This window comes from Rattus rattus, chromosome 1, assembly GCF_011064425.1.
Source record: "Rattus rattus isolate New Zealand chromosome 1, Rrattus_CSIRO_v1, whole genome shotgun sequence".
Classification (NCBI taxonomy): domain Eukaryota; kingdom Metazoa; phylum Chordata; class Mammalia; order Rodentia; family Muridae; genus Rattus; species Rattus rattus.
Window position 1 is genome coordinate 48,040,256 of NC_046154.1, and position 25,699 is coordinate 48,065,954.

The window sequence follows — 25,699 nt, forward strand, 5'->3', positions numbered from 1 at the left end:
ATGTTATCGTTGGACTACTTCCTGCTGATGAGGGGCATCGAGTTCCTTGGGGCAAGTTCCACCTTCACTGGCAGGAAATCTAATTCCTTCTCTGTGCACAACCACTTCACAGACCGTGACCAACAACCAACAACCAACATCCAATTATCTAACCGTCCCCCCATCCCCAGGGCCCCAGCATTTATTTACATACCCTCGGAAAAGTCTCCTGGATTCCTAACATCCCACAATCATGGAAACTCTCTGACGCTGGCAAAATTATGCTCCTGCTAGAGCACGAGGCGAATCATAGTCAGTTGCTGTGGACAATCTGAAGTAGCCTTGTAGCCCACACCTGGGGTTTAAAAAAAACTTATAATATTTCTTCGTTTTTTAAGGAAACAACACTTCCTGATCCTTCTTAAACAGAACTAGGGACCAAGCATTCACATATATGAGCCGATGGAGGGGTGGGGAGAACATTCTCATTCAAAACACCACACTCAGTTTGTCATGTGGGTGCTGGGATCTAAATTCTGGGCCTCAGACTTTGCAACGAGCGCTTTTTTTTTTTTTTTTTAAAGATTTACTTATTTATTTTATGTATATAAGTACACTGTAGCTGTCTTCACCTTAAGAGGGCATCAGATCCCATTACAGATGGCTGTGAACCACCATGTGTTTGGTGGGAATTGAACTCAGGACCTCTGGAAGAGCAGTCACCACTGAGCCGTCTCTCCAGTCCCCAGCAAGTCCTCCTAACTGCTAAACTATCTGTCTAGCCCCCTACTCCCTTTTTGACTTTCTCAAGACAGAAAGTCAGAAATCAAATATGGCAGCATGTCTATAATTCCAGCCATGTAGAGGCTGAGGAAGAGCGAGAGCTCAGAGCCAAAGCTGTGGAGCCTGTTCAAAAAATAAGTCAGTGTAAGGAAGTCACCCACTGGCTGTAACAAAGAAGTAAACTCTCCTAAGAGGGAGTGAACTTGAGATCCCGGTCTGGAGGTGATGACCACTCCTGATGAGGCTGGTGGGAGGTGGTCCTAGCAGCTTCTCGAATTCTCTGTTCTTGAGGTGTCAGGGTTCGGCAGTGCAGAGATGGGTAGAATACTGACCATGCCGTCCTCACCTGTCCCCAGGGCTTCACCTCTCTGTTCTCTAGTCGCACATCCCGGAAGTCAGTCTCTCATCCGGAGTCCGGAGACGCTTCCGCCATGGCAGAGGGTGAAGGCTACCGGAACCCCACGGAGGTGCAGATGAGTCAGCTGGTGCTGCCCTGCCACACTAACCACCGTGGGGAGCTGAGCATTGGACAGTTGCTCAAATGGATCGACACCACAGCCTGCCTATCAGGTGAGGCTGTGCTCCAGGGTCGACATCCCATCCCCACTGTTTGCCCCGTAGAACCTGGGCAGGGGCCTCGGTTTTTAAAGATGATCTCTTCCTTTCTCATGAGTACCACACTTGTTCCCCTTCTGGTCTTAGGTCCTGCTGGTCCCCTGCCTCTGTTCACCTAGTTGTCAGGGCAGCCTGTCCCTCCCCGCCAGTTACCCAATGGTGTGTTGGTATACACGCTGATGTCCCTGTCTGCCTCTATTGCGCCCTTAACCACAGCAATTTCCCGATTGGCTGGCTGGTAAAGAAAGGCCAGACACAGGGACGCACTGTGAGTGCTCACGATCCTTTCCATGTTCAGCCTCTAGGGTCTAACAGTGACTTGGCTACGCCAGCAGGGTTTGAGAGGCCCTGAGGCAGCTGTGTGGTCAGGGAAAGGGCTCCAGAGCAAGGCTCTGAAGCAAGGAAGCAGAAGTGGCGAAGAAGGGTGGGAACTCCTTTCGGAGAAGCCTCTGGAAGATACTTGGTTCAGAGGCCCGTGTGACACGGGGAGGCTGCTAACATCTGGCTTTCTTCTCCTGAGCCAGCGGAGAGGCATGCTGGCTGTCCCTGTGTCACAGCCTCCATGGATGACATCTACTTCGACCATACCATTAGGTAAGTGGCCCTCTGGCTTGATTACTCTCTTGGTCTCTCTCCACCCTCAGCCCAGGGTCTGCATCCCCACCCCTCCCTGCCCCCACTAGACTGTGTGGCACTTGGAGCTGACTCAGTTGACTGATGGGCTTGGAGGTGGAAACATGGTGTCTTAGGGGTGGAACATTTTACACAGGCGTGTGGGACAGCAGTGGGTTAGGAGTGGCCTTTTGGTTTGTACCATCAGGTGGGCTTTCTTGTCAGGGTGGGGCTAGGAAGTTGGCTCAGGTTTGCATTTGGAAAGGCTCCTCTGGTGGAACGTGGAGGCCTAAGGACAGGCTGAGGAAATATGCAGAGTCAGCAGCTTGGGTGTCTGTTTGTCATGTGGTGCTCTGTGACTTTGGGTCAGTCAAATTCCCTCTCTGGGCCTTGTTTCCTTACCTGTAAAATGAAAGGACTTGAATTTGCTCAGAAATAGCTCTCTCTTAAAGATTTGGCTATCTATTTATTTAAGTACACTGTAGCTGTCTTCAGACACACCAGAAGATGGCATCAGATCTCATTACAGATGGTTGTGAGCCATCATGTGGTTGCTGGGATCTGAACTCAGGACCTCTGGAAGAGCAGTTGGTGCTCTAACCACTGAGCCATCTCTCCAGCCTGGAACTAACTTTTTTTTTTTTTTAAAAGATTTTATTCATTTATTATATATAAGTACATTGTAGCAGTCTTCAGATACACCAGAAGAGGGCATCAGATCTCTTTACAGATGGTTGTGAGCCACCATGTGGTTGCTGGGAATTGAACTCATGACCTCTGGAAGAGCAGTCGGGTGCTCTTAACCGCTGAGCCATCTCTCCAGCCCCCGGAACTAACTCTTTTAGCTCAGATATTTGTTCACAGGTTCCTGGTGCCGGACTGTGTCTGAGGCGCCAGCCCCTATAGTGACTAGTGGACTTTTAAACGGCAGACTCTCAACTGGCTCATCTAAGTAAACGTGGTCGTCCAGGACTGCCCCACCACATGGCTTGTTAGTTAATTCTCCTTCAGTCTTCTCTTTCCCAGAGTTCCTGTCTCCGCCTGGATTTCCCCCCTGTCCTCTCCTGTTCTGCTATAGGTTGTTCAGCTCCATATTAAACCATTCGGAAGGTGATGGAGGACTTGCTTACGGGGACAGGTGATGCTTCGTTACACAGTGCACAGAGATTATTCTGAAAGGGAGGCTCTTTGGCGAGTCCCGAGGTCTATGCTAGAAGAGCAAGCCAGCCGCCAGCGCTTCACGTCCTCCAGCTCTTACTCAGGGCCACCAGTGACTGTACAGGTTTCCTCGTGTGCTTTGCCGCTGAGCCTCATACTGGGCCCCAGAAGGCGGCTGTTCCTTAGGCCCAGGGCAGGCCTTACATAGAGCTCTGGCTACCAGACCACTCCTAGATGTGCTGTCCATACACAGGACGTCAAGTGCCAAGGCCTCATTCAGGGTTGCCTGGTGCCCTGTGTGGGACTAATGAGGAAGAATGTCGGCCCGTTCCTATACTCAGTCACTCGTTCACTATGTATTCAGTATTAGTTAATATACTGGCTAGTTTTATGTCAACTTGACCCAAGCTGTCATTTGGGAAGGAGGGGCCTCCATTGAGAAAATGCCCCTGTCAGATTGGCCTATGAGATATTGTCTTGATTAACGATTGTGGGAGGACCCAGCCCACTTGTGTGATGGCGCTCTGGGAAAGTGGCTCTGGGCCATGTGAGGAAGCAGGCAGAGCAAGCCATGGGGAGAAGCCAGTGAGCAGCATCCTCCATGGCCTCTGCTTTAGTGTCTGTCCCCAGGACCCTGCCCTGACTCTCTTGGGTGATGAATGAACTGCGCTGTGGGACTGTGAGTGAAAAATACCTTTTCCTCTTCAAGTTGCTTTTGGTCATGGTGTTTCATCACAGCAATGGAAACCTAGTTAAGGGCTAGAGAGATGGCTCAGAGGTTAAGAGCACTGAATGTTCTTCCAAAGGTCCTGAGTTCAATTCCTACTAACCACATAGTGGCTGTCTTAGTCAGAGTTTTCTATTTCTGCACAAAACATTGTGACAAAGAAGCAAGTTGGGGAGGAAGGGGTTTATTCAGCTTACACATTCACATTGCTGTTCATCACCAAAGGAAGTCAGGAGTGGAACTCAAGCAGGTCAGGAAGCAGGAGCTGATGCAGAGGCCGTGGAGGGATGTTACTTACTGGCTTGCTTCCCCTGGCTTGCTCAGCTTGCTCTCTTATAGAACCCAAGACCACCACCAGCCCAGGGACAGCACCACCCACAATGGGCTGGGTCCTCCCTACTTGATCACTAGTTAAGAAAATGCCTTACAGCTGGGTCTCACGGAGGCATTTCCTCAACTGAGGCTCCTTTTCTGTGATAACTCCAGCTTGTGTCAAGTTGACACATAAAACCAGCCAGTACAGTGGCTCACAACCATCTGTAATGGGATCTGATGCCCTCTTCTCGTGTGTCTGAAGACAGCAACAGTGTACTCACATACATAAAATAAATACCTATTTAAAGAAAGGAAGAAAAAGGGGTTGGGGATTTAGCTCAGTGGTAGAGCGCTTGCCTAGGAAGTGCAAGGCCCTGGGTTCGGTCCCCAGCTCCGAAAAAAAGAACCAAAAAATAAATAAAGAAAGAAAGAAAAAAGAAAAAACAAACCTAATTAAGATAGTTCAGAGCCTTGGTGTCATGCTAGGTTTGCAGACACAAACAGCCAGAACATAGTCCTTGTGCCCTCTGCCCAGCCTGCAGAGGTACAGATACAGAAAGGTCATTTGCACTTGCAGTGGGAAATTGGGGGTTGAAGTGTGGCTCAGTGTCAGAGCATGTGTTCAGCATGCAGAGCCCTGGGTTCGATTCGCCCCCCCGCCCCCACCACCACAACGAGACAGTGAGCTGCCGACTTGTCTTTACTTTGCTATTTGTCCCTCAGTTCTGGAGATCCACCCCAGCTTGAATCAGTTTGGTAAATAGTTTCGGCTTGGCAAAGAGGCTTTATCCCTGAAGTAGTACTGAACACTCCTCCTCGTAATGTCTTACATTGATATTTTATCAATATATTGATTAGAATGCCTTTTTAATTTGTTGACATATTAATAAGGCTACAGTATGAGGTCTTTATTGTTAGTATCTTCATTTTACAGAGGAGAAACTGAGGCACAGAGAAGTGAGGAAACTTTTTCAGGTCACACAGCAGGTGGAGGACCCAGGACTGACTAACAGGAAGCCGTCTGGCCCTAGGGTCCTTGCTTTTAGTCAGTGGACTTCATGGAGTTGAGACATGCCAGGGCAGGGGCTGAGGAGAGTTTCTGGAGTGGGCTGAGCTGGCTGGAGGGCAATGACCCTTGTGCTTTGGAGGCTGTGACACTGAATCTGGGAAGCATATGTGATGGGTGGACCTGCCGGGCGGGGGGACAGAAGGAGAGCACATTGTTCAGAGCCTGGAGCATGGCAGTGGCTAGGCTAGGCTTGGCAGCACCTGAACAGTTACAGGTTTACCTTCGTTTGTTTTAGTTTTTGCTGCTTAAAAACATTTCAAGCCAGGCACGGTGGTGCACACTGATAGGCTTAGCACTTGGGAGACTGAGACTGGGGCATTGCTATGAGTGTGATTCACAACTGACTTGGTTTATAGGACATAATAAATAAAGGAGACATATCAAGAGACACTCATATCTGTGATACTACTACTCAAGAGCTGAGGCAGGAGTATCCTGGGTTCAAGGTCAGCCTGGGGTACATAATGAGGTCCTGTCTCAAACAATAGAAGACAAAGTGAAATATTTCTAAACATCAGGAAGGACTAAGAACTAATTTTAGGCAACTTCCACATGATTATCGCACCTGAAAAATGGCCAGTTATTTTTCCCCACCAGTGTCAGCATATGGCCACGCCGACTTGTGAGTTTGCTTTGCTGTGTTGTTCTTTTTTGTTATCCCAATAAAGCTGGAAATAAGTTTGCAAATCAACTGAGTTTCCTAATGCTCCTGACTCCTAACTTCTCACCCCCAGTCAGCTCCCTTGAAGGAACTGCTCCCTCCCTCCCTCCCTCCTCCTCCTCCCTCCTCCTCCCCTCCCCTCCCTCCCTCCCTCCTCCCTCCCTCCTCCCTCCTCCCCCTCCCTCCCTCCCTCCTCCCCTCTCCTCCCTCCCCCCTCCCTCCTCCTCCCTCCCTCCTCCCTCCCTCCCTCCCTCCCTCCCTCCCTTCCCCTCCTCCCTCTCCCTCCCTCCCCTCCTCCCTTCCTCCCTTCCCTCCTTCCTTCCCTCCTTCCCTCCCTCCCTCCTTTCCTCCCTTCTTCTCCCTCTTCCTTCTTCAGTATCCTGTGACCAAGTCCTCCCAGCCCTCTTCTTTAAAAAGAAAAAAAAGAGAAAGATTTATTTTATTATTTTAAATTATTTACCTGACCTGGGTGGTGGTGGTGGTGCAGGCCTTAAATTCCAGCACTCAGGAGGCAGAGGCAGATGGATCTCTGAGTTCCAGGCCAGCCTGGTCTACGGAGTGAGTTCTAGGACAGCCAGGGCTAGTGAAAAACAACAGCAAAATAATTATTTGCCTCTGTCTCTGTCTCTGTCTCTGTCTCTGTCTTTGTCTCTGTCTCTCTCTCTCTCTCTCTCTCTCTGTGTATGTCTCTCTCTCTCTCTGTGTGTGTGTGTGTGTATAAATACAGATACCTGTAGAGGACATGGGTGCTGGGAACTAAACAGATCTACAAGGGCAGTATGTGCTCTTAACTACTAAGCCATCTCTCCAGTCCTCGTTTAACACCACAGAAAGATAAATTCATTTTAAATCAGTAATCCCCTATCCCCTTGAGGAATCTATTCCCAGACCTCTGATGGGTGCCTAGGACCCTGACGGACGGTGATGTCTCCTGGGGGTTCTCAGCCACGGTAAAGCTTAGTTCAAAATTAGGTGCAATCAGGCCACACTATGGCCTGTCCCTTGGAATGGACCCTTCCAAGCTTCGGTGGCAGGCAGTGCACTCTGCATGCTCACAAGCCACGGTGCAGAGGGTAAAGAACTTCTTGAGGTCATCATGATTAAACTCTGCCAGGTTTGTAGCCTTTTGCCCTCCTTACCCCGACAGCCCATCGGCTGGGCACACTCTGGGCACAGGGCAAGCTAGGTGGCTCCCAGGAGATTTGTGTGAACGTGGGAAACATTCCCAGAAGGACAGACTGCTCCTAGGAAGAACTGGGCTGGTTCGGTCAACACAGCCCATTTAGAATCCCTGCCCTGCTGCGAGTTAGTTGGGTGACCTTGTTAGCTAGGTGACCTTGGACAAGGGCTTAGCCTCTCTCATGGTCACTCCCCTATAAACCTGCCTCCAAGTTTGTTTTGAGATTCAAATGCAGAAAGGCACACATAGCACTTTTAAGTGTCTCGTATCCCTGCCCACTCCTCTTTCCAGCCATTGGCACTTGGCAAGCATTTGGTAAATGCTGGTGTATTGCTTCAGTCAGTCACTGTTTATGGAGGTCTCACCCTGCCTTGTGTGCTTGGTGGTGATGAGCAAAGCATACACTCCCTGGGCAGGGCTAGGACTCCCAGTAGAGCATGTGACTGCCCTGCACAGGCTCTGACTTTTATGAACCACAGGAATGAATGAGAGGAGAGAACAAAAGCACAGAGCAGTTTGAAGGCTTAAGAGGCAGAGGTCATACTCCAGGGGGAGTGCTGGAGGGTGAGCTCTGGACACTGGGGAGTAGGAGGCTGCCCCAGGAAGGGAGCTGAGGAGCAAAAGAAGACTCTAGCTCCTAGTCTGGGAGTGGGTAGACATGCAAATTAGCAGCTTATGGAAGCTCTGATTCTATGGAACATGTCTGCTGGCTTGATGACATTGCAATTGTGTGACTGTGTTCTGGGAATTTTGAAGTACTCTTGCCAGACCTCCTACCTTCACTAAGGTGTGGGTGTCTGAGGCTCCTGTCTCTCCCTTGGTCCCTCCTGAGGTGTGGGTGTCTGAGGCACCTGTCCTCCCTTGGTCCCTCTGGAAGGCTTACCTCCTGCTTTCCTCTCCTCAGTGTCGGCCAAGTGGTGAATATCAAGGCCAAGGTGAACCGGGCCTTCAACTCCAGCATGGAGGTGTGTGTGGCTGGCCCTGCCTGGGGGGTGGGTTGGCCTTCCTGTTCCACTTTGTCTTTCAGAATCCAAGCCCAAGCCCCCACACACTGTAGGACTCTGACTAGAATTCCAAGATGGCTGGCTGGGTAGGAGGACCCTAAGGTCTTCCTTGCTAATATCCCATAGCACAGGAGGGAACATGGAGGCCAGGGTGGGGAAGGGGCGTGCTCAGGGCTTATACTCCTGGTTAGGAACATTCGATAGCAGGTGTGAAGGCAGAGGAAGGCAGCGCTGTGTCTGATCATGGTGCTGCAGTGGGAGAGACTGGACTTTTGCCCATTAGCTTACCTGGATGGTCTCTGTTTCCATATCTGTACAGTGGGAGGATGGCTTTGTGAACTACTGAGGACTTCATTTCTTCTCCTGGGCTTGATTTAGGTTCTGCAATCTATCAAGCCATTGATTCCTGAGAACCTCAGAGGCTGGGGTAACAGTGACTCTGCTTCTGGGCAGCACACAAATGCACCCCACAGGTCTGACTTTCAGTATTAGCAGTGGACAGGGCACATTTGAACCCTTTCAGTAATCCCTTAAGGGGCAATTGTGATGACTCCCATTCCATAGATGAGGAAACAGATCCAAAGGGAAGTGAATTACCCAAGGTTTTCCAGGAAACCAGAGGCAGAGTCAGAACCAACTTTAGGTCCCTGGCATTCCATACCTGATAAGTGATGTAGAAACTCCAGAGGCCCAGCCTGGGTGGCTGTCCAGCCTCACTAAAGCTGCGAGCATGGAGTAGCATCTTTCTGTCCTCCCTCTTCCCATACCCCTCTCCTTCTGCAGGTAGGAATCCAGGTGGTCTCTGAAGATCTGTGCTCTGAGAAACAGTGGAGTGTCTGCAAGGCCTTGGCCACCTTCGTGGCCCACCGGGAGCTCTCCAAGGTAGATAGCTGCTCTGTCACTCTCATATTACCCAGAGTGGGACTCTTTGTGATCCCACCCAGGTGTCTGCGCCTTTCCCCATCTCTTCCTGCATATTTAAATGTCTTCAGAACACTGTGTTCTAAACAGACCCCTCTATTTTTTGGGCCTTTTTCCCAAGAAGGGATCTTGGAGGACATTTAAAGAGGACTATGCCCTGTTGGGTTACAATGGAGACAAGAGAGTAGGCACAGAGGGGAGAGAGTCCAGGAGCTCCTCTCCCACAGCAGCCCAGGCCCACCAGGTACCGGCTTCAGGCATCAGGCCACTGTGCACCTTGTCTCCTGGCCAACAGGTGAAGCTGAAGCAGGTTGTCCCATTGACGGAGGAGGAGAAGACGGAGCATGGGGTGGCGGCTGAGCGCCGGCGTATGCGACTGGTCTACACAGACACCATCAAGGATCTCCTAGCTCACTATGCCATCCAGGATGGTATGTGGGTAAGAGGGCAGCCAGGTGTACGCAGGGGGAAGCTGGTGTCCTCACACCCACTTTGAATGGAAGGAGGAAGGGATTGTACTATGGACCTCTGTCCCTGGCCACTCACTCACAGCCCAGAAGCAATGGAGATAGAATGGGGTCCTACAACAATCTCTGTCACCCATAATGTCCTTAGGCCCAGGAGAGATGGTGTGTGTGATGGTAGTGTTGGCTAGGCTTTGAAGACGTGTAGGAATTTTAAAAAGCTTCTCTGTGTAAGTGTATGTATATGTTTTCTTTTCTTTTTCCCCAAGAAAAATAAAAAGATAAAAAGCAAGTCTCCCTCCACGCTCCCTCCCTCCCAGAGCCCAGATTTAAGCAAAGCATGTGTTATTTAGCTCCCTGGTTTTACCCTGAAGGGAACACATAGGTGCACAACGTTCTGTATCTTGACTTGATTATTCCCCATGGTGCAGGATGACCTGTCTGCCTTGGATTGGGTGGGATTTTGGCAGGTGGTGAGGAGAGGAAGATGTTCTACAGAGAATGAAGGCCCCAGGGGTAGGGACCTGGGGTTCTTTGTCCATCTCCATGTTCTTCTTCTTCTTCTTCTTCTTCTTCTTCTTCTTCTTCTTCTTCTTCTTCTTCTTCTTCTTCTTCTTTCTTCTTCTTCTGCTTCTTCTTCTGGATGCTTCTGCTTCTGCTTCTTGCTTGCTTCTGCTTCTGCTTCTGCTTCTGCTTCTGTTGCTTCTGCTTCTGCTTCTTCTTCTGAGGCTTCTTCTTCTTCTTCTTCTTCTTCTTCTTCTTCTTCTTCTTCTTTTCTTCCTTCTCTCCTCCTCCCTCCTCCTCCTCCTTTCCTCCTCCTCCTCCTCCTCCTTCCTTCTTCTTTTTTTTTTTTCGGAGCTGGGGACTGAACCCAGGGCCTTGCGCTTCCTAGGCAAGCGCTCTACCACTGAGCTAAATCCCCAACCCCCATCTCCGTGTTCTTGTGTGAGGTCTTTCTTGGCATCAAAATGGAAGGAGCCAAGTTTCAGACAAATAAAACGTAATACAGCCAAGCAGAGTGACCCTCACTGGTAATCTTAGCACCCTGGAGGCTGAGACAAGAGGATCATGAGTTAGACGACATTCTTGATTACATAATGATGTTCAAGGCCACCCTGGGATCCATAGTGAGATCCTGTCTCAAAGCAAACGAAGAAGAACCGGTGTTGGCTGGGCACGGGGAGCACACCAGCAGTTCCAGCAGTGACATAGGAGGCTGAGGCAGGAGGATCAGGAGTTTAAGACCACCCTGAGCCCTGCCATGCTGGGCTTAGGGGATGGTTGAGGGAGCCCAGCTCTTCAGTCAGTTCCATGGATCTGTCCATTCCATCACAGCCCTCTCAAATCCCTCCTGTGCAGACAGCCTGCCTCCACGGGTCAGTCCAGATCCCTCTGCTGGCATGCAGGCCTCAGACTAACGCTTCAGCCCAGCGCATGTGTCCTCCCTCAGCTTAGCCAAAGGTCTCACACCCGCCAGCACCTCCTGCACACTTGGGCTCACATCATTTTCATCTCCTGCTTCCCTGTCCTACATCTCCCGTGACACCTCCCAAGGCCCTTCACCCGAGTGAATGTCACCTTTCTGCTGGGTGCTCTGTGGAGGACTTTCTTAGGATTCTGGAGAATCCAGTCCTGGCTGGCTGGGGCTGATACTTGCTCCTTACAGATGGGTGACTGAGAGCCAGTGTCATACAGCCTGTGTTTGGTGAGGCAGGGGCTTGCCTGTCTCACAGCTGCGCTGTCTGCTGCTTTGAGGCTGGTGTGTGTCCTTCCTTCCGAGCTCTCCCATTCTTCACCCAGGGCTGGTCTAGGTCTGGTGATCACTTGGCGTCAGTAAACAGTAAATTCATGTCCTGGGGTTTCCATGAACAGTCTATCCTCAGGGACCCTCTCTCATCTGCTTGCTTTCATCCCGGGCCAGATCTGGACAAGGACTGCAACAATATGGTGCCAGCCGAGAAGACCCGGGTGGAGAGCGTGGAACTGGTGCTGCCTCCTCATGCCAATCATCAGGGCAATACCTTTGGGGGCCAGATCATGGCCTGGATGGAGAACGTGGCCACCATTGCAGCCAGGTGAGACAGCCTCCGTTTGCCTTCTCTCCTCTGTTTCCAGAGGCTGTTTCCTTGGCAACAGAAAGCATACCTGGTACCAGCATTCAAAGCTCCAGAAGCTTGGGTATTCTGCTAGGATAAGCCTGGATTTCCATACCTGTCGAGCCAGAGAGCGGCCATTTCTGTGAGCTGGCCATGCTTCTTTCTTCTGCCCACTCATTACCACATTCCTTATAGCCGCTAGGAGTCTCCACAGACCGACCCTGAAGCCTCCCCTTGATCTGCCTTTACCTGAACTCCCGTAGTAACTGCTCCTTCAGGCTCTTTTCCTCCTCCACTTTCCCGTCCCCCCCCCCCAATTTTGCTCTTGGTATGACCTCCCATGGTTCAGCATACTGCCCAGTGCCACCATAAAGCCACCTCAGGCTGATGCCTCTTTCTAGTGGCAAAAATAAGTTCTCTTTCCTCTTTTCTTTGATCCTAGTACTTAGGAGGCAGAGGCAGGTGGATCTCTGAGTTAAGGCTTCAAGGCCAGCCTGGTCTATAGAGAGAGTTCTAGGACAGCCAGGGTTTCACAGAGAAACCCTGTCTCAGAAAACAACAAAACACAGCACTAGTTGTGATAACTGGCGGTCCGTACTGGGCACCTTGTGCCTCATGACTTTGCCCTGGTTCTCTCAACATGCCATAACCCACTCCACTAGGCTGGATTTCATTCTTAGGGCCCAGCCCAGGGTTAAGCGGAAGGTAGTGTCCAGGCAATCAGGGAAAGCTTCCTGGTGGAGGAGGGCCTCAGGGCTCCAGAAGCCTTTCGGGAGGGATGGGTTTCAGGGTATCAGGGCACATAGACACCGAGACAGAGAAGCCAAGAGAAGGAGGGGAAGGGGTTTGGTTTAGGTTATACTCAACTCTTGCTTTCCTCTGGCCTCAAATTCCGCTCCTCTCTAGCTGTGCACAGCGGCCTCTGCATGCTAAGCTGGAAACGGCTGTAGTGCTAGACATCGAGCAGAATCATCCCAGGGCTGGACCAGAGGGCCATTCCTGTAGTCCAGGGTCGGTGACAGGCTAGGCACTAGGGAAAGCTGGCCCAACCACCTTAATGCGGTACCAGCCTTTTCTTCTGTCCCCCTGCTCTTCCCGTAGCCGGCTCTGTCATGCCCACCCTACACTCAAGGCCATCGAGATGTTCCATTTCCGAGGCCCATCTCAGGTGGGGGACCGTCTGGTGCTCAAGGCCATCGTGAATAATGCCTTCAAGCATAGGTGAGGTGTCGGGATGGGTGGGACAGGGCCACTGAGGGTTGAGGGTTCTTCCTGATCTTAGAAAACACCTAATGACGACCTGCCAAGCCTTTCCCTGATGAGGCCTGAATCACTGGGTTGTTTACATGGCCCAAGGTTAGCTAATGTTCCCTTTTCTGGAATGTTCTATGACTCAACTGTTGTCCAATGGTGGCCCTGGGGTCTTCTTTAAGCTTTCTGCAGGTGCTGTGCCTCCCACTAACTGGAAGCACTAACCGTGCCTGTGTGCTTCGTCTCTCCCCTGCTTGGCTGGAGGACTGAGCTCTGGGGTTGCAGAGGTCTCAGGGCCTCTTCTTCTGTTTCTCAGATCCTTTCTTACCCATGTCCCAAAGCAGGCATTCCACCATCTCACCTCGGAGTGAGTTCTGAGGGCTCTTCTCACCACAACTGGCTTTAGCTAAGGGCTATTTCTGAGAACTTCCGTGCTCATTTACGATGAAGGGCAATCTGGAGCTGGGCGGCCTGGGTTCAAGTTTGGTTTCACTTCTCACAGGCTGTGTGTCTTTGAGCAAGTTACTTAATGTCTCTGAGCCTCCGTTCTTTAACATATAAGGTACTCACACAGCCACCTCACAGCTGCAAGGATTGCCGAGGTGTTACTAGAAGGAAGCCAGAGGGACCGTCCAGCAGCCGTACGGTGGAGCCTTTTGCTATGGCTGCTGCTCTTTGCGATTCTATCAGCCCACCTCCTGCCTCTCTCAGGACCCTCCCAGGCTTGGTTCTTCCCCAGCTTCTCTTCCTGCCTCACTCTGAGACTTGGCAGTTGGTTCCCTGTTTCTCTAAGGCCCACATCTTGCAGCTGTAGGACTTCCTGGCTTGGCCTATGTTGGACAAATGCTCTACTATGTCCTCGGCCCCCTTTCTATCTTTTATTATGTCTTCTATTTTTAAAAATTGCATGTGTGCCTGGTGGGGGTGGCACACACCTTTAACCCCAGCACTCGAGGCGGAGGCAGGCAGATCTCTGCATTTGAGGCCAGCCTGGTCTACAGAGAGAGTCCGAGGATAACCAGGGACACAGAAACCCTGTCTTGGAAAAAATAAAATATGTGTAAACTGGGTATGCTGGCTCCCACCTTCAATCCCATCACTGCAGAGGCAGGGGCAGAGGGCAGAGGGCAGAGGGCAGAGAGCAGAGGGGCAGAGAGCAGAGGGGCAGAGGCAGAGGTAGAGAGGCAGAGAGGCAGAGGCAGCAGGATCTCTGTGAGTTCAAGCCTAGCATGGTCAAGTTTCAGGACAGCCAGGGCTACATAGTGAGACTCGGTCTCAAAAGACAGAACAACAAAATGTCCGTGTATATATATGTGTGTGTGTGTGTGTGTGTGTGTGTGTGTGTTCATGTATGTTAGGCGGTCTTGGAAGCTGGAGGATAACCATGCTCAGGCACTGTCCACCTGACTTTGCAGCAGAGTTTTCTCATCGGCTTGGAGCTTGCCACGGTTAGGCTGGCTGCCAGCAAGCCCATGGAAGCTCCTTTCCCCATGTCCCCAGGGCTGGCCCCATGGAAGCTCCTTTCCTGGTGTCCCCAGGGCTGAGACTATCAGTGCTCATTACCACACTTGACTTTTAGATGGTTCAGGGACTGAACTTGGGTCCTTCTACTTGTACTTTACACGCTGAGCAATCTCCTCAGCTCCTGATATTACTATTGTTATTACTATTATTATTTTGAGTTTTGAGGTGGAATTTTACACTGTTACTCAGGTCAGGCTTCAACTCATGTCACTGCCCCAGTCTCAGTATCCCTAGTGCTGAGATTACTAGCACATGTCAGTGTGCCTGCTTCCTTTGTAATTTCCCGTGACTTGATTTAAAAAAAAACAAACAAACAAACTATATTTATTCACTGCATATGTGGTGTGTGTGTGTGGGGGGGTGCCAGAGTGTGCCACCTACTTTTACCATAGGTCTCTGGGATCAAACTCAGGTTGTCAGACTTGGCAGCAAGTGCCTTTCCTGCTGAGCCATCTTGCCTACCCTCCGATGACTTCTGTGTGTCTTTGCTTTCTTGCTTTGTTGACTTTCTGGGCTGTTAGCTGGGAGCCTGGCCGGGCAGGTTCGTCTGCTCTGTGAGATTACTGAAGAGGACAGATATGGTTCTGGCCATTTGGGTCCAGTTGTTGGAAGAACTCCAGGAGAGTGTGTGCACTTGCCTGCCTGTGTGTGTGAGTGTGCGTGACGTGGAAGGGCATGGCTTGGGAAGGTCTGTGGAGCCTGACTCCCTCTTTCATTTGGCCTTAGCATGGAGGTGGGTGTGTGTGTAGAGGCTTACCGCCAGGAGGCTGAGACCCAGCGCCGGCACATCAACAGCGCCTTCATGACTTTCGTGGTCCTGGACAAAGATGACCAGCCTCAGAAGCTGCCCTGGATTCGTCCCCAGCCTGGGGTGAGTGCCTTATCCCAGATTAGAGTGTCCTGTGTCACCCAGGGATTCCCGCTGGGTACCCGCTCCGCCTGTCAGAACTGGAACATACATGGGGTCTAGCTGATGTTGGAAGTTCATGGACCTTAACTGTCTGTAGGATTGCAGGGACCTCTGGTTTGGGCACCATAGGCTGGTCGGGCCTCACCCTTGCCGCATTCTTGGACATCTATCTCTGAGGGTTTCAGTCCTTATCTGTGTAATTAGTGTGTCTGCAACGTCTGCCTTCTGCATTGTGGCTGTGGGGAACCAACTGGCTGCATAGCCTTGGGACCCTCGAGAAGTGACAGTCAGCACGTGGATGACTGGGTTCTGTGTCTGTGGAGACACCCTCTTGGCTTGCCAGGGACCAGTTGCTGTCTTTTTTTGATAGCAACTGTCTTTTTAGCGAGGCGTAAAGGAATGGGAAAGAGGTGGGCTTCTGAGTTCTGACCCTGGCCCCACCCCATACTCCTATGACCTTGGGGGAACCATTCAACCCCCTGAGCCTCAGTTTCTTCCTGTGTAAACTGGGACTTGAAGGTCCTAGGCTAAGAAACAGGTACAACAGACAACAGGAATGGTCTTAGGCAGAGCCCTTGTGAGGACTTCATTCCCAGCAGGTGACCAGTGAGTGTGGCCCTGGGCACCATGTTGAGGTTCTTTCACCGTCTCATTCTACACTGGGGGAAACTGAGGCCCACAAGGCGGGGCAGTGTACCCAATGTCACCAAAGGCTCCGTGCAGAGCTAAGGTACGGCTAGGGGCCCTGGAACTTTCTAAGTAAGGATGTTTTGACACCTGCTGCCCTAGCAAGATTTAAGCTTCTTCAAGGGACTGCGAGGTCCTCTGGCCTCAGGGGACAGGGATGTCAGAGTTATGGGTCAGCTGGTCATCTCACCTGTACCACAACATGTCCCTGCTTCCTTCCTAGGATGGTGAACGGCGATACCGAGAGGCCAGTGCCAGGAAGAAGATCCGCCTGGACAGGCGAGTGGGGCTGGGCTGTGGGAGGGACCGCGCTTCAGGGCTGGTCTTCACCTGCTGACCCCAAGGCATTCTTCAGGAATCCTCCCAGGCTCAGTACTGGGCTGGCTTTTCTCATTCTCCTTTTAAATTTTATTTTAAGGTTTATTTATTTATTATATAGAAGTACACTGTAGCTGTCTTCAGACACACCAGAAGATCTCATTACAGATGGTTGTGAGCCACCATGTGCTTGCTGGGATTTGAACTCAGGACCTCTGGAAGAGCAGTCAGTGCTCTTAACCACTGAGCCGTCTCTCCAGCCCTTAAATTTTATTTTATTTTGCGTCATAATCTCACACTGTAGCCCTGTAGCCTAGGCTGGTCTGGAACTCACTAAGTAGTTCTGGCTGGTCTTGAACTTTTAGATTCCTCCTGCCTCTCTCATCTGGGCTGGCCCTTTGCATCTGCATAGTCTTGCTTCAGCATCTTACGGCTCTTGTAGACAGCAGGACACTGAGGACAGAAGGTAGATCTCTTGTCCTCAGGACACATGGTTGAGTGAGATCTACTGTTGGTCCTAGCTTACGCTGCGTGATTTTTGTCCATTTACTCTGAGTACTGCTTGTCTGGCCATGGAAGGGTCAAATCTCCACACTTGGGAGAATGAGGTAGAGGATTGCCACAAGTTCAAGGCCAACCCGGGCTACAGAGAGATACCCATCTCAACCAAAACAAATCAATTAAAACAAACCCATAAAGGTCTAGAGCATAGACCCAATGGCTCAAGACATCTAAACTGGTATGTCTGGTGCTCGGTAAAGCTCCTTGTAGACTCTAGCGTGTGTGGATGCATTCCTGGCTCACACATTATTATTAATGAGAAATGCCTTCGTTTCTGGGACATTTATCATATGCTAATCCCTGTGCTCCTTTCAAAGCCCCTTGGAGGTAGAGAAGACATGGGTTCCATTCCAAAGCTCACCCTGAGGAGTACCACAGATGGCGTGGCGGGGAGCCTGAGCTTGTCCCCTGTGAACTTCCTAGAGCACTACCTGAACTCCTGTCTCTGAGCTGCTGTTTTCTGTGTGCCAGTGTGCCCACTGCCCTGCCAGGCCGAGTCTGCAACCCCACTGAGCTCGCACTGACCTGGCACTGATGTCTGCCAAACACAGTGGACTCTGAGAGACCCAGATTGTCCTTTTCCCTCTCAGGAAGTACCTGGTGTCCTGTAAGCAGGCGGAAATGGCCCTGTCTGTTCCCTGGGACCCTAGCAACCAGGTATATCTCTTCGTTTCAAAGCCCACTGGGTCCTTTTTCTTTCCTTTGGCCAGAAGAGTTTTGGAAAAAAATTCGCCAGTCCAGGGTGGTGGACTGCCCTCTGCCCTGCTCCATGATCGCTGTTCACACACTCGTGTGTGCTCCCTCTTTTGTAAGAGGGCGTGGCTGCTTAGGGCTCTATGTGAGGGGGCCTGGATCCCCTTTGCCAAATCCCAGCTCCTTACCATATCTGCACAGCCCCACAGGGACCCCTGGGGCAGGAGAAAGTATCATCTGTGTCCTCTTCTCAGGTATACCTGAGCTATTACAACGTGTCCTCTCTGAAGACGCTTATGGCCAAGGACAACTGGGTGCTGTCTGTGGAGATCAGTGAGGTAACCGACCCACCTTTCTTTTCCTTACAAGCATCAAAAGCGTTATCTCCAAAGCATTTCAGCAAGGTCGTGATGCCACCCAACTGTCTCCAAGGGTTCTGAGTGAAGCCCCTAATTCTTCCTGCCTGCCACCTTTTACCCACCCTTGAGCCCCCCACCACTTTGCATGGCCCCCTTCCTTCCCACTTTCTCCATTGGCTCCAAGCACAGCAGATCACTGCAGAAGTGGGACAGGGAGCATTGTGCCTCTCTTGTGCTTGTCACCGTCCCACTTGTCACATTAGGGATGAAGCCAGACTGAAGATCTGCTGCCTCATTTACTGCTTCTTCTTTTCTTAAATAATTATTTATTTTTATGTGTATAGTGTTTTACCTGGGCATGTCTGTGTGCCACAGGTATGTCTAGTACCTAGGGAAGCTGGAAGAGGGTATCAGGTGCCCTAGATTGGAGTTAGCTGCCATGTGGGTGCTAGGTATTGAATCCCGGTCCTCTGGAAGAGAAGCCAGTGCTCTTAACCTCTGAGCCATCTCTCCAGCTCTGACCACTGCTTCTTAAAGCGGTGCCTTCTGTCTGTCCACACTGAGCTCTGTGAGAGGTCCATTTTCACAGGGCTGTGACTAAGTCTCAGAGCCATTCACTCACTTCTTCAGTCAGACAGCAAATCAGCGGCAGCCCTGACTTCCAGCGGACAGATGCCACCAGCAGTGTGGTTTGGGGCTGTGGTGAGGCTGCCCTCTGTGCTCCGCAGGTTCGCCTGTACATCCTGGAAGAGGAGTTCCTGTCCTTTCACTTGGAGATGGTGGTAAATGTGGATGCCGCCCAGGTCTTTCAGCTGCTCTCAGACCTGAGCAGAAGACCAGAATGGGACAAGCATTGCCGGTGAGGGGGCCAGTGCTAGGAGAAAGGTGGTGGTGGTGGTGGTGGTGGTGGTGGTGGTGGGGATTGCCTGCTGATCCCCACAATGCTTTGCTCCCACCGGCCTTCAGCTGGGGTGGGCCTGGCTATACAGTTCTGTGTTAGGTGGCAAAGTCATGGGTATGTGGAAGCCCTAGGGAAGGGACTGAGCCTGGAATTCGACCCAGAGGCTGGAGTTTATCTGTTTTGAATAGCTTGACATTGGTTAGGACGTTTGTGACCTGAGGACGCAGGGACTGAACTCAGCAGACACGGTGGCAAAGTGCCCTACCCATTGAGCCAACTCATGGGGTTGGGAAAGTTAATGTTTACAGTGGGTCTACTCAGCATCCTCAGAGTCATCGTCTTTTCTGCTGGAGCTGTGGCTCAGTCGGAGCCGGTGTTACAAGTGCTTCCCTAGGAGGCTGGATAGACTTGGGGACTCAGCTGCACATCACCAGCTGACTTCCCATGAGTAGCCCACTCCTCCTGAGTCTGACCTCAGCAGAGTGCTCACAGCTATTCATGCTCCGGCTTCCTGACTAAGCTTTCTTCCCTGGGAGACGGCTTAGTAGATAACGCACTTGCACACAAACTTGAATTTTAACCCCCAGGAACCATGTAAAGCTGGACATGTAGCTCGTGTCTGCAGTCCCAGTGCTCCTTCTGAGATGGGAGAGAGACAGGAGACTCCCTGGAACCTCTAGGGCAAAATTAGTCTGACACACACACAGGCAGACAGCAGTGACACACCTGAGGTTGTTACCTGCAATGCAACACTATGTGACTACCTGCCCTCAAACACTCATACTTGTTCATGTGCACGCACACCCGCGTACACACAACCACACATGTATAGAGCAAGAGATCAAGCAAGTGGCAAGAAGGGAAAGAACTGTGTTGCTTTAAAATGCTGTGTATGAGTAACCAGGACCTGCGAGCAGGGCATTCTAGAACTGAGGTGACTGTTGGTATCTGGGCAGAGGATCCGGGAAAGGTGGGCTGTTGTGAACCAAATCAATCTTCACTAAGAATGAGTGACCAGCACACTCCCCTAGGCCTGCACAGCCAACCTGCTCCCAAGCCAGCCTCTGTGGAGCAGGGGGCTGGGGGAAGGTGTGGCTGTGTCCTCATGTGTCTGTGGGTATCAATATCAGTCTATATACCTAAACAAATGCGAGTGTGCCTGGGCTTGTGTTGTCTGTTATCTGCCAGGCTTAACACCCCAACCCTGTTTCCTCATGAACTCTGTAGCCCAGAGTGGGTTTTAAACACCAGCCTCAGCTCCTCTGTTTAGTGAGGATGCTAAGACTGCCCGTGGCACAGCGCTGCAGTGGAGGGCCACTGAGTGAGATCCCAGGCGTATAGTACCTGGCACACTGGGGACTCACTGGACAGTAGGCACAACGACAAAATCCTCAAACCAAATCCTCAAACAGCTGCTTGGGGGCGTGTGCCCCTGCAGACAGATCTGTGAGTTCGGTGGTGTCTGTCTGGGTACCTGTGTATGCATGCTTATGTTTGAGCCCATGCCTGTATGTAGCTTTTTGTGTCCTGTGACTGTTTCCTTTCTCATTGCTTTGATAAAACACCCTGACAGAGGCAACTTAAGGGAGAATGGATTTACTGTGGCTCACAGTTCCAGGTACAGTCCATTGTGGTGGGGAAGTCAAGGCAGCAGAAGCTCGAAGCACTTGTTCATAATGCATTCACAATAGCAAGACAGGGAGGGTGTGGGGTGGTCAGATGCATGCTGGTGTCCAGCTCATGGTCTCCATTTCCCCTGCCCAGTTGAGATGGGTCTTTCTACATCAATTAATAATCAAGATAATCCCCTACAGGCATACCCAGAGGCCCATTTCCCAGATGATTCTAGACTCTGTCAAGTTGACAGCCAGTGCTGTCAGTTTGCAGACTTGTATTTGCTTGAGTCAGTGTGTTTGTGTGTATGTATGAGTGCTTCTGTATATGGTTATGCATGTGCCTGTGTATCTGCTCTGGTGCTGTGTGTACAGACAAGCACATGCGTACACACTCATGCATGCACATATCCTGAAGGGTCCCCACCCTTCCTCTGGCCCTTCTGTGCTGGGTAGAAGTAAGGAACCCATTCCAGGACTCCTCAGGAGGCTGCAATCTGCAGGAGCCTGGCAGAGCTGGTCCCCATAGAGGGCTGCTGTGGCCCAAGTCCTGACTTCAGCCTCCCAACAGGACTGTGGAGCTAGTGCAGCAAGTGGATGAGGATGACGCCATCTACCATGTCATCAGCCCTGCCCTGAGTGGTAACACCAAGCCCCAAGACTTTGTGATCCTGGCCTCTAGGCGGAAGCCTTGTGACAGTGGGTGAGTGCCTGCTTTCTGAGGAGTTCAGTAGAGGTGGGGAGGACTCATCTCCCTCTCCTGGGAAAAGCAGCAACATGGCAGTCAGAGCTCTGCTGCCCACTGGTGGTGGGACTCAGAACCCATGCAGCAAGGGCAAACATTGAAAGCAAGGCTGTCTGTGGCTTTGGCCACAGATGGGGATACCTTTCCTTGCCCTCTGGAAGCTTGTGGCTGTTTCCTGAGACATGATGTGGTCAGAATAGACTGCATCCCTTTTTCTGGAGAAAAGGACCAGAAGAACGAAAACCCCAAGGTACACAGGTCCGTGGGGGCCCATGGGGCCTGAAGCTGATGCTGCTACCACAGATGTTCCCTTCCTACAGCTGATCCTGAGCAAGGCATCCTCCTGTGGGTGATCTCTGACTCACTCTGACCCTGACTCTCCTCCAGGGACCCCTACGTCATTGCCCTGAGGTCTGTCACACTGCCCACGCACCATGAGACACCGGAATATCAACGTGGGGAGACTCTCTGTTCCGGCTTCTGTTTGTGGCGTGAGGGGGACCAGTTGACTAAGGTAAGGCCTGACGTCCTCTCTACCCTTCCACCTATGGGTGAACTGAACTCTTTACTGTGGGCTGGGATCCTTCCAGACCCGAACCCCCTATGACCTCCCAACTTTCCCAGCCTGAGCATCTGAGACTCACAGAAAGCCTACCTCTGAGCTTATTTGATCTTATTTGTCTCCCTTGTTGTCTGGGAGGGCTTTATGTGGCTCTGAGGGCCCATTAAGTTCAGCAGGGTAGTCAGTGTTGAGAAGGTAGGGAGTTGCTGGGGGCAGGCATGCTGTATCTCCTCTCAGCATGCAGTTTCCCTTGCAGCACTAGAATCGTTCTGAGCCTTGTCCAGGTGCTGACTCCGCCAGTGTTGCTAAGGACCTATGCAATAGTCTGAGGCTTATGTCTACCACGTTTCTGCGATACCCCATCCCCGCAGCACTTTGATATAAAATGGATTCAGGCTTTGTAGAGTCAATCTCTGTCCCCTGGGGCTTCCTGGCCAGCAGGGAGGTGTGCAGTGACTTTATGCTATGATAGGGCAGTCAGGGTTGAAGTACCGAGTATCTGGGGGACCTATTGAAGGAGACCAGGTCTACCACTCAAGCTTTCTAACTGATCTTGAAGACACAGGGTTGTACCTGTTGCTGCCCCAGAAGGCAGGCAAGCAAGGCTCACTCCTCATCTGCCCAGAAGTCCCCAAGCCTCTCCCCATTATGCCTCCTTGAACTTGGCTTCCTGCCCTGCAGGTTTCTTACTACAATCAGGCCACCCCTGGTTTTCTCAACTATGTGACCACCAATGTGGCTGGCCTGTCCTCGGAGTTCTACAACACTTTCAAGGCTTGTGAGAGTTTCCTGTTGGACAACCGGAATGACCTGGCCCCCAGCCTCCAGACCCTCTAGACACCACCCCATGCTGCCCCAGGTCTCACACAGTGCGCGGAGCAGAGCAGAGGCATTTATTCACCTTGACTCCCCAGGGAAACCTTCCACATAAGATGGTCCAGCCCTACTGGATGGTCGATGTCTGTCCACGTGTGCCAGCAAGTCTTTACGGTACTCCTGGGGTATCCTGTAATAGACTCGGGTCCTGTCCACGGCCCTGGCCGCCCACAGTCCAGCCCACACATCTGCATAGCTGTTCCCAGCACTGCTGTGGTACACTGTGACAGTGGCTCTAGGGGAGAAGGCCAGTAGCCTGGCCACAGTGTTGGCTGGACTCTGGCCCAGCGGCCCGGCTTGCAGCTGAAAGGACACGGGTTGCCGGAGCCCCTGACACAGCTCCAGCATCTCCGTGACCATCTGCTCCTGATAGCCACTGCCCAGCATCTCTTCAGGCCAAGCCGGTGCCACCGTCACATGGGGGAAAACTTCAGCCACAGCTGCGAGCAGCTCTCTGCCCGCTATGTGGCCAGGGACCACAAAACTACCATGGGACACTGTGGCCCCCACCCACACAGGCCAGGGCAGATGGCCAAGGGTGGAGAGGTGTGCTAATGTGGCCAGGGATGGCCGGAGAGCTGCGGGTTCCGTTATGTTCACATGGATGCTCCAGCGCGTGGCGTGAACAGCCAGGTGCAGCAGACACGACTCCAGGGTCAGAACAGAACCACCTGGGGTGCGCAGGACGGGCACAGGGTTCCCAACTTCAGGTTCCTGGAGGCCGACATCCAGTAGGATCATGCCTTCTCTATCTGGAAGAGGCAGATAGGGTTTGGAGTTCCTGTTATCACGGGATGTCAGTGTTTCTTGTTAAAGGGAGCAGACATGGGGACAGACAAAGAGGAACTGGTGCCAGCCATTCTTGAGTATGCCAGCCCCATCCCAGGCTCCAAGTGCTGTGACTGGTGACTCTCAGGCAGGCAGGACAAATTGCTGGCCTCGGTTCTTGGCCTTTCAGACTCAGAGCTGGGTCACCACCCAGTCCTCTAGTCACAGTGTGGCTGAGGACTCAAGGCTCTTGGTCTAAGATCCGGAGTTCCTGCTCTTGACATTATCCCTCCCACTTTGTGTCCAGCGTGTGGCTTATCATGTTCCCATGGCAACAGAGAATCAAGTTACCCTATCCAAGCAAGTGACAGAACAGGACCAGGTTAGCTAGGAGCATTAGAGCTGCAGGCAGACTTACCAGGGACAGTAATGGCTGCTTTTCTCCCCTTGTCATTCACTTCCAGAGCCAACCACTCTACCTCCAGACCATCACCCTTGGGCTGCTGGAGAACAGGGATCAGGCTGCCCCCTGTGTAGAAGGTTCGCTTCCGAGTGGTGTTCACTGTGGGACCCAAAATTACCAAAGTGAAGGGGACCACTATCCACAAATCACCTTTCGCACGCACTGCATCCTAAGCCTTGTGGCTGTCAGTTCCCCCTCGGGTAGATTCGAAGTCACCCCCTCGGGTAGATTCGAAGTCATTGTCTCATGGTCTGACATTCAGCAGTTTACTGGGCCAGAAACCAAATGGTGGGCCCCAAAGCTTGTCTCCTTCCCTTCCTGGACATGGCTCCCTCAGTAGAAGTGGGATCTTATGTGATCCTTGGGGATGGCTCAAGTGTAGGTGCCCCTAGACTAAGGGTCAGAACAAGGGGTTTGCATAGTGGCATCTGGCTCCTGAGTTAGTGGGCATACGAGAGAACTGTGCTCTGAGACACTAGCACCATCGAAGATGAATGGTGCTGTGGAAGCCACCTGTGTGTGTGTGTGTGTGTGTGTGTGTGTGTGTGTGTGTGTGTGTGACTTGGTTGGGTTGTGATCAGATTGCACTTCTACAAAATCCTTATAGTTCTAGACCTCCATTCCCTCTCTATCACCAGACTCCTGTTCTGTGGACAGGCGAAACTTGAAAAACATAATATCCCAGGGGCAGAAGACAAATTCTCAGAATAGTTCCTGCCTCCTTTCCCCCAGAATTTCCCCTTCTAGACCACCCTTTCTTTGCTCCATGCCCGCCCAGGGCTGCCCTGAGCAGAACACAGCCCACACCTCCCCTCCAGGTCCCCTTCTTACAGGCCAGCTGCTTAAACTGCGACAAGACAGGCTCAAAGAGGTCATAGTAGATTTGGTGAGGGGCACTGTTGTCCCGGATGAAGAGAAGATCTTCTACTGACACGGGGTCTGACGCACCCTGCCACAGTGTCAGGCTGTACCTGGAACCAGAGAGCTGACTCAGGGCCCGCCGGGGCCCATAAAGACTCTTGGCTCTACTCCTGTGCTCAGAACTGAAGGCCAGCTGAGCCCAGGAGTGGAACATCTGTCCTCTAGCTTCCCACCAGCGAGGATGATGGAGAACAGGGAGCAGGAGGAGTTCAGAGGGTGGGAGGAAGGATGTGCACCCCCGGGATATCTGTTTCTGAGTTACCCACCAGTCACCAGAGGAGCACAAGCCAGAGGCAGAGCACAGAAGGTTGTTAGGCCCGTGGGGCTGGGACAAGATGATCTTTAGGACCCCTCTTGCCATGTTCATCTTGGGTCAGAGCCCAGGATAGGTTCGGGACCAGTAGAAGTGGTTTTACCTCTCAGATTGGCTCAGAAGCCAGCTGAAGTGGGGCCAAGCAGCTCGTGTCATGACAGCCCGCATCGGGAAGGTGACCTTCTGGGGCAGCGCTCTGACCAGCTCCTCCATTGTTTCCACCATGGCCTGGGTGTATGTGCTGTTTGGCAGCTGATGCACATAGAGAGTGGTGAAGCCTGGGGAAATGGTGGCCTTTGGATACTTCTCCTGGACAAGTGCCAGAAACCTGCAGAGAACAGAGATAGCCATCTTTCCAGACCACTCCAGCCCCTTGTAGGTTCTTGCCATGGGGATGGGGAACAGCCAGGCCTATTGAGTCTGTGCTTGGAGATTGGCATCAGAGCCCTGAAGAGCAGCAGTGGCTTGCGCACCCTCCTGCTGGCATCACCACCCTGTGCAGTCGGGGAGGCCGGGGCTCAGGTCTCTGCATCTGGTGGTCACTGCAGCCTCAGATGAATGACAGTGACCGTCTGCCAGGGCAGCACCTTTTAAACATCCCCGCATCGACAGAGGGGCTGAGATTTGAGGTGTGCAGACCTGCATGCTGA

The 25,699-nt window shown here is 51.9% G+C and overlaps 2 protein-coding genes across 2 annotated transcripts in view; one reads left to right on the top strand and one right to left on the bottom strand.

Moving 5' to 3' along the window:
* On the top strand, window positions 1-23,427 carry Acot11 (acyl-CoA thioesterase 11). Its single transcript, XM_032891492.1, has 16 exons — window positions 1-51; window positions 1,119-1,332; window positions 1,902-1,971; window positions 8,004-8,064; window positions 8,887-8,985; window positions 9,320-9,455; window positions 11,410-11,563; window positions 12,686-12,805; window positions 15,086-15,230; window positions 16,180-16,235; window positions 17,426-17,492; window positions 17,783-17,866; window positions 18,616-18,746; window positions 20,973-21,104; window positions 21,534-21,660; window positions 22,390-23,427. The coding sequence occupies exons 1-16, from the start codon at window positions 1-3 to the stop codon at window positions 22,543-22,545; spliced, it is 1,803 nt and encodes a 600-aa protein (XP_032747383.1). The 3' UTR covers window positions 22,546-23,427.
* Fam151a (family with sequence similarity 151 member A) overlaps window positions 22,581-25,699 on the bottom strand; it is a 12,611-nt gene continuing 9,492 nt past the window's right edge. Inside the window, exons 5-8 of the mRNA XM_032901075.1 lie at window positions 25,153-25,377; window positions 24,647-24,786; window positions 23,771-23,914; window positions 22,581-23,336 (exon numbers count right to left, since the gene is read on the bottom strand). Of these exons, the coding sequence (XP_032756966.1) occupies window positions 22,606-23,336; window positions 23,771-23,914; window positions 24,647-24,786; window positions 25,153-25,377 (1,240 nt within the window). The 3' untranslated portion in view covers window positions 22,581-22,605. The remainder of the gene's footprint in view (window positions 23,337-23,770; window positions 23,915-24,646; window positions 24,787-25,152; window positions 25,378-25,699) is intronic.

What these genes read in the sequence shown, in the direction of transcription:
- Acot11 (XM_032891492.1), top strand. Translation starts at nt 1, where the DNA reads ATGTTATCGTTGGACTACTTCCTGCTGATGAGGGGCATCGAGTTCCTT. An exon ending in GTGGCCACCATTGCAGCCAG is followed by an intron (nt 11,564 to 12,685) that starts GTGAGACAGCCT and finishes CTCTTCCCGTAG; the next exon opens with CCGGCTCTGTCATGCCCACC. An exon ending in CGGAAGCCTTGTGACAGTGG is followed by an intron (nt 21,105 to 21,533) that starts GTGAGTGCCTGC and finishes ACTCTCCTCCAG; the next exon opens with GGACCCCTACGTCATTGCCC.